This window comes from Alosa pseudoharengus, unplaced genomic scaffold (genome assembly GCF_046254945.1).
Source record: "Alosa pseudoharengus isolate Yale_2024_CS ecotype anadromous, Long Island Sound unplaced genomic scaffold, YU_APseudo_1.1 YU_APseudo_1.1_scf_10, whole genome shotgun sequence".
In the NCBI taxonomy this organism is placed as follows: Eukaryota; Metazoa; Chordata; class Actinopteri; order Clupeiformes; family Clupeidae; genus Alosa; species Alosa pseudoharengus.
Genome location: NW_027468565.1, coordinates 14,571,051 through 14,588,791, shown reverse-complemented (window position 1 = coordinate 14,588,791; position 17,741 = coordinate 14,571,051). Strand labels below are relative to the sequence as shown.

Genomic DNA, 17,741 nt, shown 5'->3' with positions numbered 1-17,741 from the left:
TTTTTTCCAAATGTTTGATTTGTGTTTATCAGTTCCAAAGTTTAATACATTAGACACTGATGGCACAGTGCTACGGAGCCCCTAAGGTGAGCACATGAAACTAAACTTTAGATTTTTTTTTGCTCATGTCCCCTTAGGGGCTCCGTATTGTGCTTTGTTTTAAGTCTTTTTTCTCAACTTAAAATGCTTTGCTCTGGTTAGGTAGCCTTACTGGAAAAAGGTTGAGAACCACTGATAACTTACTGGCTATGTTTTCACAGTACCATAGACAATTTCTCTGTAGGGTGGGCAGTGAAGGCTAATCAGATGTATTCATTACAGACAATGAAGCCTGGCTTAGCAAGTTTTTTTTTATTTTATTGAAAGTTATGATCTCACTTAGCCTGGGTGCCATTCCGAACTTAGTCCCGCCCGTCAGGCTATATCTCACTGGATCTGTGTCCCTATGCCAGTTACATGCTGGTTTTACTTCAGATATTCTGAGAATCAAACACGTACTTCTCAGAAATTGACAATCACAGAATCTGGACGGACGGGGTTGCTATTGCCATATTGTGGCCTTGGCTATAACTTTCATCCTATAAACTCATGTAGGGCCTAATATTCTGTTAAAGAATGAAAGGCCTGCTCCTTTCAGTCCAGATAACTATTTCCAAGAATGGCAAGCCGAGCATTTTCTTCGGTCCCTCCCTGCTGCACTTATTGGGGGCGGGTAAAACTCCCACTCAACCCGGAACTGCGAAAACAATCAATTACTTTTCTAAATTGTAAATATACTGTACATCACAACAATATTTGGATACGGTACGTTAACGTTAAGATCGTCGTTCATTACTTACATTGAAGGATACGAATGCGGCTTGACTTTACAACGCGCACTTCTTCGGGAAAAGTTTGAACAGGTAGGTTTCAAAGAAACGCGGAGTAGCCAACGTTAGCCTAAATACCACTGTGAAATTCGTTGTAAGCTATCCCCATAATTTCGCGTCATCGACTTTTTGCCGCAAAAACTGGCATGAATTTGAGCATAATACCACCCCTTAGTAGCCTACAGTTAAAAAGTATTGTTTTAAGTGTTCTGTTTTTGTCGGTGACCTACGAGAACTTGCAGTGAAACTCAGCAGCACAGCGGCTTTCCATGCGTTAACGTTATTCATGGTGACGCATATTTAGTTCCCCAGATTTATATTAATTCGTATTAATGTATTTTGAACCGTAGACTGTAAAAGTCTCGGGACATAACTGTTGGCTTCTATAAGGGCACGGTGGGAAGTCAATTAGTCCGTTGCCTGACCTGTACGCTTTAATAAGTTAGGCCAGAACTGGGATTCCTCCAGCAGTTTTTGGATATCCCTGCGTCAAAAAAATTCTGTTGGTCAGCATAGAAAATATGATATCCACCATTGGCCTGCATGTGTGTCTTAGGGGGAGAAATACAGTAACTCAAAGACAGAAACGCATATTATGTAGGACTTGATCTTCGAATTTGGCCTCAGTGTGCTAGTGCTACTTGTTGGAACATGCCAGGAATGGAAGTCTGTAGACTATAGACTGACTAAATGGTGTAGACACAAAGTTATACTTTATGGGTTACTACTAGTTACTAGGCTTTTCTCTGTTGTCTCCACCGTAAACAAACACCCTTATTGGGTAACTCTTGAGCAGTGGTGAGTGTTAAATGCATGCATGCAAGTATTTCAGAAACTGGAAGTTCTAGCTGGATGTGGTCAGTAGCCTACTCTTTCTCTCTCTCAAATTGGCTACTCTCACATGTAGTTTATACCCTTCAGTTTCCTCTTTATAGCTTGCTGAGACATGACAATCATTCTCACTGCACTATATCTAAACATATGGAAAGACTTGAGTTGAGACTTGAGACATGCAACCCTGGAGATTTGTTTGGCAATCATTAGGCTACACTGTTACTTCCTCCATGATGAGGAAGTACACACTCAGGTCCAGTCATTCTTAAAATGAGGTGTTGAGATTGTTTAACAGAGGCAAATTGCAGTTCATTTTGGAAAGTGAAAGAGTGTGTAGGTTTTGGTGTAGATGCTGGAGTGTGAGGGTTGAAATGATTACTTTAGGTAGTTGGCCTACTGCAGCACAGCTTGAAAAATTGGATTAATCAGTAGATTACTTAAAATGTAATCAGTGACAAACAATCTCTCGGATTATCACATGGAGAAATCACCCAGATTGTTTAAAATATTTGTGACACCCCAACTGGTTATATTCTATTTCATAAATATCTTTGCATAATAACATCTAAACCAATAAATAACCTTGCCTAAGGTGCTATACAGCCAGGAAAGGTTAATATTTTGCCTAGAGCATTGACAGATATAATATTCAGGGCGTACTGGTAATGAAAACATTTCCCCTGTTTTAAATTTGTAAAAGTAAAAAGCACAGAAGATTAACATGAAGTTGCATCTGACAGAGCTGATATGCTGGCCCCTTATTAGGCGAAGGATTATACACCCCTCTGGTAGATTTACCAGTCAAGCTCTGTTCAAATTCAAAGGTCCATATTTAGTTTTTCTGTAATAGGGGCTCATGCCCAGTGTTCATCTGTTCTGTTTCGTTGATTAGTTTAGTTGTCTTATTGCTTAGCACATCATTTGCTCAAGTCATGTTATCTCAGAGTAATTGTAAATTGAATTTGAAGAATTTAGATTTCATGTACTTCATCCATTTGTGTTGTGTATTATATATTACACATATATATCTGTATTCAATTACAACTGAAATCTGTTGAGAATCTGTTTGTGAATGTGTTATTACCCAGGGCTCAAACATAATAAGATCATTGCCATCAGGATGCCTCAGCAGAAAGACATAGTGAAGATCGCGATTCAAATGCCAGGGGCCTACCCTCAACTTATCCAGTTGGACCAGGTGAGCTTTTGATTATTGTGATCTAGTTGGCCCTTCAAAAGGCCAAAATGATGTAGAACACAAAGCTAAGCTTTATGTGTTAATTATCCCCTTTGTAGGAAGTCCTGTGGTAAGCAGTTGTAGATAGTTTTCGAGCAAACGCATAACCATGTTTAGTTGATTATGATGTGTATTCCATTGGTATTAATTGTATGGATAGTGCATATTATGTGTTTGTTTTATGTCACCTAAGAACACTATTGTTGCCATACCTCCACACAAGTTAATGTTGTAAACTTGTAATAGCAGGGGCTTTTGAAAGAGTCTTGGGTTGTGTATATCTCTGAAAAATCCCATTCAGATGAAATGAAGCCAATGAACAATGTTTTATGATTAACTACTTTTTGCAGTGTACCTTTGTAATTGATCCCTGTCATCACCTTTTCCTCTTGCTGTTTCCACAATGGAGATAATGCAATTTATTTATTATGATGTGGGTGTTATTACTGTTGGGTAAACAATAATTATCTCACATCTTTTCTTCAACATCCCCAGTCCACACACTAACTTTACCATAAACCTTATAATTTGATGACCGCTCGTCAGACCACAAATTATAGAGCATTGATTGGTGTACCACAGTACACTAAAATGTAAGATTGGTTGACCAGAGGTTTGACCACAAATGAAAGGGTAGCTAAGTTGCAGACATGGGAGTAGCTTGTCCTTTATGCTGTTTCCTTCCGCGACTGTGTACATTCCCAGTTGAAGTCATGATTCAGCCAGGATGATCTATTTAAAGGCTTGTTGTCTATATGAGCGGGTGCTTTATATGGTCCAAATCAGTGTTGTACTGTTTCTCTCCCACCAGAAAAAGCCCCTTAGTGCTGTCATTAAAGAAGTCTGTGATCGGTGAGTGCGTGGCGTGTGTGATTGCTGTGATATGAGCCATTTATACAGCACTCTGAGCGTTAATATTCATGTCTTATTCTTAAGCCTAATGTAGTGAGTTATGTAATGGACACTCTGGTTAATTTTAGACTGAACAAAAATATAAACGCAGCACTTTTTTCACTGTTTATGCACTTATTTTCCACAAATTGTAGTAAAAGGTATGATTTGTTTTGGCACACAAAAGGTTTATTTCTCTCAAATGTTGTACACAAATTTGTTGAACTCTGTGTTTGTGGGCACTTCACCTTTGCTAAGAGAATACAGCACCTGACAGGTGTGGCATATCAAGAGTCTGATTAAGAATCATTGCAGAGCTTTCCACAGATGTGCCTTGCACTAGTCATAATAAAAGTCCACTCCACAATGTGCTGTTTTATCACACATCACAGTGTCACCCAAAGTTTGGGGGGAGTGTACAGGTGGCATGCGCACTGCAGGAAGGTCCAACAGTTGCCTCTAGGCTAAAGTGTAAAGTAAAGTAAACTTTCTGAACAAAAATTGAGAGAACTAAACCTTGTGTACATGGAAGAAGTCTTCTATCTTTTACCTCTTGGTTTTTTGTTCAGTATATGTAATAGAAATGCCTGTCAATATGCACTCCTGTAGGTGGAATCTGCAGGGCCCAGACAACTATGCCCTTCAGTATGCAGACGGTGTCCAGACCTACATCACTGAGTCTGTAAGTCATGGCTCTTTCCCTCGCCACCTCCACCAAGGAGCTGCTGTTTTCAGTGCACTTTGTTGGGTTGTTTGTCTTTGTTTGTCTATCTGTAAGCAGGAATTACACAACAAATGTCAACCCAATTGTTATGTAAGTTGGTGACAAGGTGTAGAACCCATTCCATTTTGGTGCAGAACCGAATGATAGAACAGATGTGCATATTTTTTTGTTAAACCTGATTTCCAGCCTCTGTGCTTTCAACTGGTTAGAGAGGTAAAAAAATCAGAGGAAAATAGTGTTGGTTCTTTAAGCAACGTTGGAGGCATTCCAAAGTCACAGGAACTTGGGTATGGGTGTAACCTCTGTCCTATTTCTCCCTTTTGTTCTCATTTTCACTTTGTTGTATTTGCTGTCCTCCTCCGGATATCTTGACCATAGATGCTGTTGTGTCCATTTGGGTGCTCTTGACATTTTGTTTGTTTTTTGCTCAACCATGTTGCAACCGTGTGTTTCTTTTAGAATCGTCTGGACATTAAGAATGGCAGCATTCTACGCTTGACCAAGGCCCCTGTAAGTCTTCTAATAAGGAACATAACACTGAAGTCTCATCAATACAGTATTTATCATGCAACTGTACAACTGAAGTCCCATCAATACAGTATTTATCATACAACTGTACAACTGTATAACTGTATGCCGGTTGTTATATGTTGTCATGGGTACAAACATGCTGTATGTATGCATGTTTTCATGGCCTGCACATTTTCAGGATGAGCTAAATTAAGCAAATGGGGAATAGAATAGCTTGAAATGTCATGGAAGCTTGGTTTAAAGTATATTGAGCCAGAGGTGCATTCAGATTTGGTGAACAGAGGATGTTTGTGGCAGTTGTCTCATCTGTTTTATTTACAGTTTCAAGCAAATAATATGAAATGTTCAAGAAAGCACGTTCAACAAAAATGTTTGCCAAATTTGAGCACTTTCACAGGCTCTGGGGCACTAACCATGTTTTGTAGTTTACCCTTTTCATTGAGGATAAACTCCTAATTCTTGTGCGTGTGCGTGTGTGTGTGTGTTAGAGCCGCTGTGCTGAAGACTTGTTTAAGGGCATACAGAGCTCAGACTCAGGGGTGCGCTGTGATTCGCTGAAGCAGCTGGCCTCCTTGTCAACGGACGTCACGTTTGCCCAGGAATTTATCAATCGTGATGGACACTCCCTGTTGGTGAAGATTGTGGAAGACCATAATGAGTGAGTTTAGTCAAATATTTTAATGTACTTGGGAGTGTGTTAACTCTGTTCAGTTCAGTTGTGTTCTTTTTATGACAGATAACTCTATGAAGAGATCAGATGTGGCATATCAATACATGTTATTGCCACAAGATGGCACAGTAGACTTGCCTGACTCTCTAACACCAGAGACCACAGGGTCAGTTCTGACGGTCAACTGTGTCTGTGTCAACTGTGAAGGTCTGCGGTCATTATGACTCATACTCTGATGGGCTTCATGGAACTGATGGACCATGGGATTGTATCGTGGGAGAACCTGTCCTTAATCTTCATAAAGAAGGTGGGAAGTGGCCATAAATGTTGAGGTGTTCAGTGTCTCTTCTCTTCTGTGTTTTGGGCTGCTCTGTCGTACTATACCCTCAGCACCCTGGTTGAATGCCTTTGTTCCATCTTGTGTGTCCCTGTTCAGATCGCCAGTTTTGTGAATGCGAAGGCGTTGGACGCGTCCATCCAACAGGTCTCACTGGCCATCCTGGAGAGCATGGTCCAGAGCAGCAGCAGCCTCTTCCATCACATCATGCAGGAGGTCACCCTGGAGAGGCTCATATTACACCTGCAGGTGTAAGCAGCAAGCGCCTCTGCACTCTAGATGCTTCTTAGCCTTTTGACCTCTCGCTCAAAACACACACACATACTCTCTTTGCTCCCTGCTCCCTCTCTCTCTCTCTCTGTCTCTCTTGACCTACTCTCAGGACAAACCAGCAGATTCAGACAAAAGCCATGGCCCTGTTGATGGCATTGCTCCAAACAGCTGGGGAAGAAAAAAGACGGGTCAGTGGTCTTCTCAATGTTGAAAGTCCTGTAGTGTAGAATTGTACATCTGTATGACCGTGTTTGTCCTCTACTCTGATTTCAGGAGCTGTTTGATTTCCTTGCCAAGAAAAACCTTCGCCAATACATTTACAAGGTAAACTCCTCATTTGAGCATGAGTGTCACATGTAAAACAGATTGATGCAATATTTGAATCTTATAATTCAGCTCATTACCACTCGCATCACCACTGGGCCTGGCAAGCAGGATTTAAACATTTCGCAGCTGTTCCATTCACGGCATCAGGAAGTGAGGCTTACACTATCTCTAACCTCAATCACGTCAAAACCGTGGTTGTAGAGATGTGATGGCCTCCGTTTCCAAGGAGACTCTTCACTGAAATGTCCCAATGCTCTTATGGTGATCTATTGAGCTTTGCTGGCCTTCTGTTTCTCTGTCCAGAACATCATCCACAGCTCGGGTCCAGTGGGGGACGAGATGGCCCACTACCTGTATGTCCTGCAGTCCCTCTCCCTTAACCAGCTGGAGCCGCGCATGAGGACGCCTCTCGACTCCTACAGTCAGGTGGGCCCTGCTTGCCCTGTCCAGAAATACATCATCAGCTACTGTGATGACCACCTAGCACCTACGTGTCACTCTTACCCAAATCAGATGAGCTCTGATCTTCTCCCGTTGTCACTCCCTTACCAAACTGTCACTGTTCTTCTGTAATCTCAATACTGTGTCACTAATCACAATAGGCCCATAGCTCAGTCGTGGCCTACTGGTTAGGGCTTCGGGTTTGGAACCGAAGGGTTGCCGGTTCGATTCCTGACCAGTGGGAACGGCTGAAGTGCCCTTGAGCAAGGTACCTAACCCCTCACTGCTCCCCGAGCGCCGCTATAGCAAGGCAGCTCACTGCTCTGGGTTAGTGTGTGCTTCACCTCACTGTGTGTTCACTGTGTGCTCTGTGTGTTCACTAATTCACGGATGGGATAAATGCAGAGACCAAATTCCTTGTATATGCAAGTATACTTGGCCTAGAAACCTGATTTACGTTTACATTCATGTTCCAGCAGTGTCCACACAGTTTAGCCTCTGTACCCACTCCCTGCTTGTGTGTGTGTGTGTGTGTGTGTGTGTGTGTGTGTGTGTGTGTGTGTGTGTGTGTGTGTGTGCTCATACAGGATCAGAGGGAGATACTGCATGCCCTGAGACAGGCTGCGTTCGAGACGGAGAGCGAGAACAGCTTGAGTACTGAGCGCCGGCGCTCCCTCTGTGCAAAGGAGTTTAAAAAGCTGGGCTTTTCTGTGAGCAAACACCTCACCTCATTACCAATTCTTGTTGTTTTTAATCACTAGAAGGTCATAATCATAAGACGTTTATTCAATGAGTTTCAAACTTTTTCAAACTCAAAGTTTCATGTCCATGTCCACACGTTTGGTGCATTCATATTTTTATTCCTAGACTTGAGGAGGAATTGTTGTATTTCTCTGACAGAACAATAGCAACCCAGGGCAGGATCTGAACCGCACACCTCCAGGTCTCCTGGCTTTGGACACTATGGGCTACTTTGCCTCCCGCAATCCTGACGCTTTCAGCAGGGTGAGCACACCACTTGTTTATGACAAATGTTGTTTGAGAGCTTCACAAAACTTCCACAAATCAGTTTATTTTATTCAGAGAGGTGCTATGTCAGGAAAGAATTTACAGTTGCAATATTAAGACTATGAGGTGGTGTATCACTGTGCCAATAGCACTACATCAATGTTGTGTAACTTTGTTTTCGCCTTTTTTCTCGGCCTCTTGTTCCCTCCATCAGTTTGTTCTGGAGAACAGCAGTCGGGAGGACAAGCACGAGTGTCCATTTGCCCGCAGCAGTATCCAGCTTACACTTATCCTCTGCGAAATCTTACGCATTGGTGAACCACGTGAGTACATCGCATGTGTGTGTGTGTGTGTGTGTGTGTGTGTGTGTGAGGGGGGGGGGGGGTGATTTTTGTGACCCTTGTGAAGCGTGACCTTCATCCTCCTCTCTGCCCACCTGCTAGCGTCTGAGACGGGCTCGCACTACCACCCGGTCTTCTTCTCCCAGGACCGGCTGCTGGATGAGCTCTTCTGCATCTGCATCCAGCTGCTCAACAAAACCTGGAAGGAGATGCGGGCCACCCAGGAGGACTTTGATAAGGTGCTTTGTCTTCCTTAAATCTGACTCCTTGCTCTAGTGTCAGAGGCATTACATTATGTTAGCACGTCAGTGCCACACATGTATACCCAAAGAGTTTGATAATATTTTATTATTTTGGTTAGTAAGCATACACATGGGTTGTATCATATAACTGAATCATGTTGTTCTTCAGTGTTTAAATCATAGAACTGAATCATCTTGTTCTTCAGTGTTTAAATCATAGAACTGAATCATCTTGTTCTTCAGTGTTTAAATCGATTTTATTATGACTAGAACTGGGCAGAATTGGTCTTTTGTGTCATCGTTGATCCATGCTAGACTGAATTTCCCTGCACATGCATTTGGAAGCTAGAGTCCACTACTCTGTTGAAAGGCTGCTGATATTTCAGCTCAACAATTAAATGATGGCCCTCCATTCTGTACTTTTGAAGAAACATGTTGATTGTAGTTGATTGGTTAGAATTGTGTATGGCTCTGTCCGTGGCCCTTATTCTCATACCCAGGACTGTGCAGAGTGTTGCATTTAGGCAAAGCCAGAACAGACTACTAGACGACCATAATGAGCAATTAGAATCTAAGGACTATGCCATGTCTCTATTTGAAGATGATATAGAATGGAACACCATTTCTACCTTGGCTTTGTTAAATAAGGAGAGCGTTTGTCAGTGGTCATTCCAAAGGCCGACTGTAATGCAAACACAGACTGTGACGCACAGCATCCCTCTGATCCCCGCCCGCCCTCACATGCTACGTCACCACTTGAGTTGGACATCCAGGTAGAGGCTGCTGGAGCCTGTTGTGGGAACAAAGCATTAGGAGAGACAATAGGCTGTAGTGTACTAGTTATGATTATTAAAGGGGCAGCCGTGGCCTACTGGTTAGCGCTTCGGACTTTTAACCGGAGAGTTGGCGGTTCGAACCCCGGCTGAAGTGTCCTTGAGCAAGGCACCTAACCCCTCACTGCTCCCCGAGCGCCGCTGTTGTTGCAGGCAGCTCACTGCGCCGGGATTAGTGTGTGGTTCACCTCACTGTGTGTTCACTGTGTGCTGAGTGTGTTTCACTAATTCACAGATTGGGATAAATACAGAGACCAAATTTCCCTCACGGGATCAAAAGAGTATATATACTTATACTTACTAAAGCATTAGGAGAGACAATAGGCTGTACTGTATTAGGAGAGACAATAGGCTGTACTGTATTAGGAGAGACAATAGGCTGTACTGTACTAGTTATGATTATTAAAGCATTAGGAGAGACAATAGGCTATACTGTACTAGTTATGATGGAGACAATAGGCTATACTGTACTAGTTATGATGGAGACAATAGGCTATACTGTACTAGTTATGATTACTGAAGCATTAGGAGAGACAATAGGCTGTACTGTACTAGTTATGATTATTAAAGCATTAGGAGAGACAATAGGCTATACTGTACTAGTTATGATGGAGACAATAGGCTATACTGTACTAGTTATGATGGAGACAATAGGCTATACTGTACTAGTTATGATTACTGAAGCATTAGGAGAGACAATAGGCTGTACTGTACTAGTTATGATTATTGAAGCATTAGGAGAGACAATAGGCTATACTGTACTAGTTATGATTACTGAAGCATTAGGAGAGACAATAGGCTGTACTGTACTAGTTATGATTACTGAAGCATTAGGGGAGACAATAGGCTATACTGTACTAGTTATGATTATTGAAGCATTAGGAGAGACAATAGGCTATACTGTACTAGTTATGATTACTGAAGCATTAGGAGAGACAATAGGCTATACTGTACTAGTTATGATGGAGACAATAGGCTATACTGTACTAGTTATGATTACTGAAGCATAGGGAGAGACAATAGGCTATACTGTACTAGTTATGATTATTGAAGCATTAGGAGAGACAATAGGCTGTACTATACTAGTTATGATGGAGACAATAGGCTATACTGTACTAGTTGTGATGATGGAGAGCCCCTAATGGTTAAAAATACTGGGACATCTAGATGGCACAATACAGGAATGTTGTCACGAATAAGGTTGCATTTTAAAAGTGCGTTTAGTCATAAATCCTGACCTTTTGACCTTTTGGCAGTGACAAGTGTCTGGCCAGCAGACCTCTATTGTTCACACTCACACATGCTCTCCCACAATCCTCCTGGGCAGTAGAATCAGGTCACATCTTTTTACGAGGGTATTAGAGACACAAAAAGAAAGCCAGGCCGAGGCAGAAATGCAGCGGGAGGAACACAAGCACTCCAAACAATCAGTTAGTTCCATCAGCATTTACCCCCACAGAGACCTGCACACAGACAACACCAACACAACAGAGCTCAGGAGAGCGCACTGAACACAGCCTTGTTTTGTCATGATCAAAAGCACATATTGTACAACCAGTGCATACTATAATGCAACCAGTGCATACTATAATGCAACAATGCTTTGTTTATCAAGCTTTTTTTTGTGGATATTTTTGTAATTTTCATTTGGTTGATTTGAAAGAAAATTAATTGAGTAAATGAAGTCAGGAAGGAGAGTTGTCATGGATCTGCACAAAGGCTGAGTAGAGGACTGAATAGGGGCTGTGTGAAAAACCGATTGAGATGTTGGCCTAATTGGAATGTTATTTCTAGTATTGTACTGTACTGTCCTTCAGTTCCACTGACATCTGTTTGCTGCTGCCCTACCGATTTCCAGCATTCTGGATTTCTGACAAGTCACAAGTCCTACTGTTAATCGACCCTGGCAATGTGCTTCTGGAAGCTAGATGCCTGAGGTCAGACACGTGTGTGTGTGCGTGCGTGTGTGTGTGTGTGTGTGTGTGTGGGTGTCAGTGGGCAGTCACAGCCACACATACTGTCATGATGGAATTGGGTCTGCTGCAGTTGTTCATGGCTGAGGTAGAACAGCGGATACTCTCCCATGCGTCTGTCTGCTCTGGAGGGTTGATGTACTGAAAGGAAGAAAGGCATAGAGAGGTAAAGCAAAAGAAAACAGAACTAGAAGAAGAAGGTGGAGTGGCTACCCAAGTGTCTATTTACAAAATACTCTCAGCTGGGGACAACTTGTGTCATGACCGTCAGCTCGTCAGTCTGTTCTGAATGTTCTCCAGTTTCTGGTTCATCTTCTGCATACAGGGATTTCATGAAAGACTAACACATGGAGGTCAGTTCTATTTTTTTCAGATACATTGTTTTGCGTCTTTAATAATTTAGACATATTATCTTTTTTACACATTGGAAATCGTTTTAGACACAAAGAATGTGAAATGTTTTGTAAGAGATACATGTATTGCTATGTAAAAATATTTTGTAAATAGGACTGTCGTACATAATTTGATATGATTATTTACAATAGTGTACATTTGAAAGTTGTATGGGAATAATGCATGGATATTCTAAAATGCCAGTTGTATTTGTACAGCATAGGTTCTAGTTCTGTTGTTTTATTCTAGGACTGACTTCCATACCAGAACAGTTATAGTGTGTGTCTGAGAGCAGGTGTGAGTATCCATCAGAGAGGGGGGCTTCGCATTATTGAAGACTATGCATTTTATATAGAATTTATAGTGACAATATGAAAATGAGTCATTGTGTCTTTTTCTATCTGGGAGGGCTTATTGTTTTAAAACCGCTTTGCTCATAACAGGGGGGAGGGGGACAGACATGTTCAGTGTCCTTGCCTCAAGGGCAGGGGAGTGGGGGCATGGTCACCCTGAGTCAGACTACATCAGTGTCAGATGGCTGGTCAGTTGGACCTCTGAGATGAACCGCTTCAGTCTAGACATGTTTCATTCAGAAGTTGACAACCCTATGATGTGGTTGGATCGTGGTCACACAAAAACACCAACAGGTGCAAGACCTTTTGGCTGTGAGGTTGCCTTGATATTTTGCATTTAATACTCCGAGAACATAGTATTGCATTTGTCTAAACAAATGTTTACAAATACTGAATGAATTCATGAATTCGAACATAGACACTCTCACACACACACACACACACACACACACACACACACAAACAAGCAAGACACATTTGTATGTTATAGCAGTGGTTCTCAAAGTGGCCAAATAGCCAAGGGGTCCGCAAAATAATTTGCTTTAAAGTTGTGGTTTATCATTTTAAAATTGATACTGTAGCTACAGATGACAACCCTTTTCACCAATAAGTTAAGTTGTGTGTATTCGCTCCCACCCACATTAACATTGAACTTGAATCACTTCACTCAAGTCGCTAGCTCGCTGATGAATATGGAGAAATGTGGATTTTGCATCACTTGATGACGTGGAAGAGGTTGCAGAAAACATGGGATAGTGAACCTGGCCATAACTTCAGAGAATACAAATGGCATCATGCCTAATTGTTCCGATCAGGAGGGGGGTTCTCAGAAATGTTCTCCCCCACAAGGGTTACTTGGAACCAAAACGTTTGAGAAGCCCTGTGCTAAGAACAAAGTCTTCTTCACAACTAATCATTTTAGTTTCCATAACATCCACACCTGCTTTCTGTCCAGGTTATGCAAGTTGTACGAGAGCAAATTACAAGGACTCTGTCCAGTAAGCCTACCTCTCTGGAGCTGTTTAAGAATAAAGTGAATGCGCTCAACTACAGTGAGATCCTTAAGCTGCGTCAGACCGAGCGACTGCACCAGGAGGAGACTCTTGCTCCCCCTGTCCTGTGAGTCCACTGCATCTGCTGTTTTTTAATTATTATTGTTCGTAGGCAGAAGTGTGATGTCAGGAGCACACCTCATGTTTATCATTATTATTGTTAGATGTTAGGGGTGTACCTCATGTTTATCATTATTATTATTGTTAGATGTCGGGGGTGTACCTCATGTTTATCATTATTATTGTTAGATGTCAGGAGTGTACCTCATGTTTATGTGTCCTCATGCGGTTGAGGCCCGTCTGTGTGCAGATCCTTTCTTCCACCCCTGTATGCTATGCTGCCCTGCTTAGTCAGTATTTGTCACTAAACAAAAATACATGTCTTGGGGCCCTGTCTGCTTTATTGATACATAGCAAAGTGCATCTTCCACTTGGATGAAGGCATGTTTACACATGAAAGGCTGACAATGAATCTCACAGCATTCTTGTCAGGGCTTTTGGCACCTCATAAAAAGAACAGATGAGGGTAAACAAAGGAGTCGTGTATCCTTGACGAGTGATCGTGTGTCACCTTGTGTGCTGTGCTGTGTTGTGCTGTGTATCAGTGAGCTGAAGGAGCGTCTGAAGCCTGAACTCTTGGAGCTGATCCGCCAGCAGAGACTCCACCGCCTGTGCCACGGCACACTGTTCCGCAAGATCAGCAGCCGCCGGAGACAGGGTGAGTCCCATGCCAGGGGCCAGACACACTGCAGCTTCACGCAGTGACCACAGCAGAGAAGGTATCGGAGCAGTGGCAACTCGACTCGGATTTGATTCCCGCAGTTGCAGAAGTCCATGTCGCTTTGGATAAAATTGTCATCTAAATGGCTAGTCAAATCTAAATAGCAACTACCTGTAATCAACTTTTAGTCAACTTTTAACTTTAAGGCCCCAGCCATGGTGCAACTGGCTGGGGCACCTGCACCGTACGCCGGCGACCCGGGTTTCGATTCCCGCCCCGTGGTCCTTTCCGTATCCCACCCTGACTCTCTCTCCCACTCACTTCCTGTCATTCTCTACTATCCTGTCAATTAAAGGCATAAAAGGCCAAAAAAAAAACGTTTAACTTTAACACAAACGACTCTCCAAAACATGACTCATTTTGTCAAGGTTTTTATGGATTTTACTGATCCCCAAAAGCTTATGTCTATGGAGGGTAGTGCAGTGAAGGAAATCAAGGAAGCACAGAAAAACCTAACACAGAAAAAATCCTGTCCTTAGTTCAACACAGAAAACATCCTATGTTCTTAGTTCTACTTGGAGCTATATCTTTGTTGTGTTTTTTTATTTTTAGACAAATTGTGGTACTGCCGCCTCTCACCCAATCACAAAATGCTTCACTATGGTGACGTGGAGGAAGAAGCAGAGATGCCTTCTATTGAGGCACTTCAGGAGAAGAGTGAGTGTGATGGGGCCTGTATCTGTAGCTGTCCATGTCTTCTGATACTCTGTTCTTGTGTAAATGCATCAACAGTACTGAATATGGTTACCAATTCTTCTCTTAGTTCCTGTGGCTGACATCAAAGGTTTGCTGACCGGGAAGGACTGTCCTCACATGAAGGAGAACAAAGGCAAACAGACAAAGGTCTCAATCGCTGCAATAACGAACGTAGTCCATATCTATTGTCAATACAGTATGCTAGATGCAGTTGCTTTCAAACACTCAAACCTCACCCATATTTCTGATTATAGGTAGTTCATCAGTAATCCCAGGACACTGGCTTGTCAACTGTGTCTGTGGTGTTTTGTCTTAACATCTTACAATAACATCTGATCAGGGTGTGTTACATCTCTTCGTAGGAAGTGCTGGATCTTGCATTCAGCATAACATACGACGTAGAGGAGTATAGCCTGAATTTTATCGCCTCATCCAGGACAGATGTAAGATGGCTTTCATTTCTTTGTTAGTAGATATTTCACTTCCTTGCGTAAGCCTGTGTTTGACCTCATGTTCTGGGTGTCCCTCAGTTCTGCCTGTGGACAGACGGCTTGAACGTGCTCCTGGGCCGCGACATGAGCAGCGAGTGCATGCGCAGTGAACTGGAGATCCTCCTGTCCATGGAGATCAAGCTGCGCCTCCTGGACCTGGAGAACGTGCCCATCCCCGAACGCGCCCCGGCCGTCCCCAACCCCCCGAGCAACTTCAACTTCTGCTACGACTTCAGCCAGGCTGAGCAGTAGCCTCACGCAGAAGGAGCTGCCTGTCCTTATAGACCGCCTGGCTTAGAATGAGTGAGTAGAGATATAGAGAGTGAAGATACTGCTTTGGAGTCTGTGTTGCTCTTTAAGATGAGTGGACCCACATGTTGACATTAACATGCTAGACTGGATGACACTTTGTATAGCCATGGTACCTGGAAGAGGCATTCATTTTGAAAGCTTGAGGTCTTGTAATAATTATTTTTATTTTCTGCTTTCCCTCATCTGTCCAAATTCTTTATTGTTATTTTTTTTACATTCATGTGGTATTGACTTGATTAATTACCATTAATCGTTCCGCTTTCTGTAGCACTCTTATGTTTCTGTATTTCAAGTGACTCGTAGATAGGCAGCTGTAGGCAGAGCACTTTTCACAGGTGTGGATGGGAGAACTCTTGGTACTTGCCTTTGTTTTTTTCAGCATAATTTAATTGAGTTAATGTCACCGGTACTTGAGTAGCAATAGCAAGTCATTGTGAGACCTGAAACAGTGCTGAACTGGAGCACTAAATACTGTATGGTCACTAGCTGCTGAACTGATATGGTGATCTTAGGTACTAAATATTCTGGGGTGTAGCCTAAGCTGCTGCTTGTAGGTTGCCCCCTAATTTTATAGATAGTTTGCCTTTCTATGCCATGACAACTGAGCTTTGGTCTACAAGCATGATGATTGAGGACAGGATTTCAATGAATTCCTCTACAGTGTCTAATGGTTGGCTGTTGTTTTTTATTCCAAGTAGATACAGATATTAGGGTAATGCTACACATATGATGCATGTTGCTTAACTGGATAGGTTCCAGGAACTGCTAGGTGGCCAAAAAGACCCTCTTCTTATACTTCAGATAATGTATTTTTCACTTCTAGAAATATTCTATTTCTCTTTCCAAAAAGGTCCTATAAAGTAAAGTTGGGGAATATTGTAGATATTGCGCATTTTAAATTGCCATCCTCTCTTAGGATATCAGAGATTGTCAATATGTAAAAATAGGTAGAGAATGTATTTTAGTTTTATGTAACTGTGGAGAACTTACAAGATATTGTATTATATACTGTATGGCAAAGACCTATTCCAGTCCTTACATTTCAGAACCCAGAGTCTTGGCCAGATAATACTTGTGATGAGTAAATTATGTCTGGGAGCAACTCATGAGCACAAACAGCCCTGTGATGCCATTCACCATGACTGTCATTCTTAAGTTGAATATCTTTTCAATCATGTCACACTTGAAATGTGACATCAGTGGCGTTCAATTTGTACCACAGTTGTTAAACCTGGAATATTTTTAACATATTCATTTACAAATAGTTTTATTTGACTTTGTAAATCATTGTATATTCTTACACTGAAATGTTCATTTTTACAGCTAATTAATATTGGTCCCAAACATTGGTGATTTGTATCAGTATAACTTATGGGAAAATAGTTTCAACCTCACCTTGTCATTTAATCACTTAACCATTTCTACCTACATTAAAATGCCTTTTTGTCGCATTTCAAAAACACAATGACTTAATCCTAAATAGATTATGGAAAACAATCGAAGCATCTTTCACTTTTCACTATCCACTTTATGATGTGACACTAACCTATGTTTCTACCACTAACCTAATTTTTACATTGTTTAATGTAGAAATGAATATGTCCCCTTGTGTTGTGGTGCTAATTGCTATAACATCTAATACTACACTGCATCTTTAAGTCTACAGTGACATGTATGTTTTTTCTTCATACATTCTTTCTTTATACATTGATGTTCTTTTCTTTTTATCATCATTTCCCCAAGAAGGATTGTTGAATGTAAATGTTGTCAGATGTTATTGGAAATGTCCAGACTCCATACTCCTGCACTGTCTGATTTTGTATTTATTTAGCTCTTTTTGTAATTCACATTTTTGAATTCAGTTCACTGACTATTTGCTTTAATTATCAAGAAACCATTTGAACTCCAAATCCTATGAAACTAGGATACAAAAAAACTCATAATAAATCTAATCATCTACTTTACTTTTGGTTTGCAGAATATCCAGGCCCTGGTTTTGCCTTGTGTGTGAATATGCTCAGTATGCAGATTAGGAGTGGAATGGCTTCCACTTTGGTGAAATCAGTTCAATAATTATTTCAGTTAGGTCATGGTATGATTCGGTACTAAAGGCATGAGATGGAGGTAACATG

At 41.7% G+C, this 17,741-nt stretch overlaps 1 protein-coding gene across 2 annotated transcripts; it reads left to right on the top strand.

The window, feature by feature from the left end:
* The first annotated feature begins 684 nt into the window (after positions 1–684).
* Positions 685–17,573, top strand: elmo3 (engulfment and cell motility 3). Of its 2 annotated transcripts, XM_076264705.1 has the most exons (21): positions 685–902; positions 2,792–2,901; positions 3,752–3,792; positions 4,441–4,513; positions 5,015–5,065; positions 5,575–5,744; positions 5,964–6,063; positions 6,193–6,344; positions 6,476–6,554; positions 6,640–6,690; positions 6,997–7,119; positions 7,722–7,844; positions 8,035–8,139; positions 8,357–8,465; positions 8,586–8,722; positions 13,233–13,396; positions 13,935–14,047; positions 14,663–14,767; positions 14,874–14,953; positions 15,169–15,249; positions 15,337–17,573. In XM_076264705.1, exons 2-21 carry the CDS (start codon positions 2,824–2,826, stop codon positions 15,547–15,549), a joined length of 2,148 nt encoding a protein of 715 aa, XP_076120820.1. In that variant the 5' UTR covers positions 685–902; positions 2,792–2,823; the 3' UTR covers positions 15,550–17,573. The 2 variants fall into 2 exon arrangements, with proteins under 2 accessions (XP_076120820.1, XP_076120831.1); XM_076264716.1 differs by lacking the exons at positions 685–902; positions 2,792–2,901; positions 3,752–3,792; ... (10 more) ...; positions 8,357–8,465; positions 8,586–8,722 and adding an exon at positions 10,408–11,884.
* Positions 17,574–17,741: the final 168 nt, after the last annotated feature.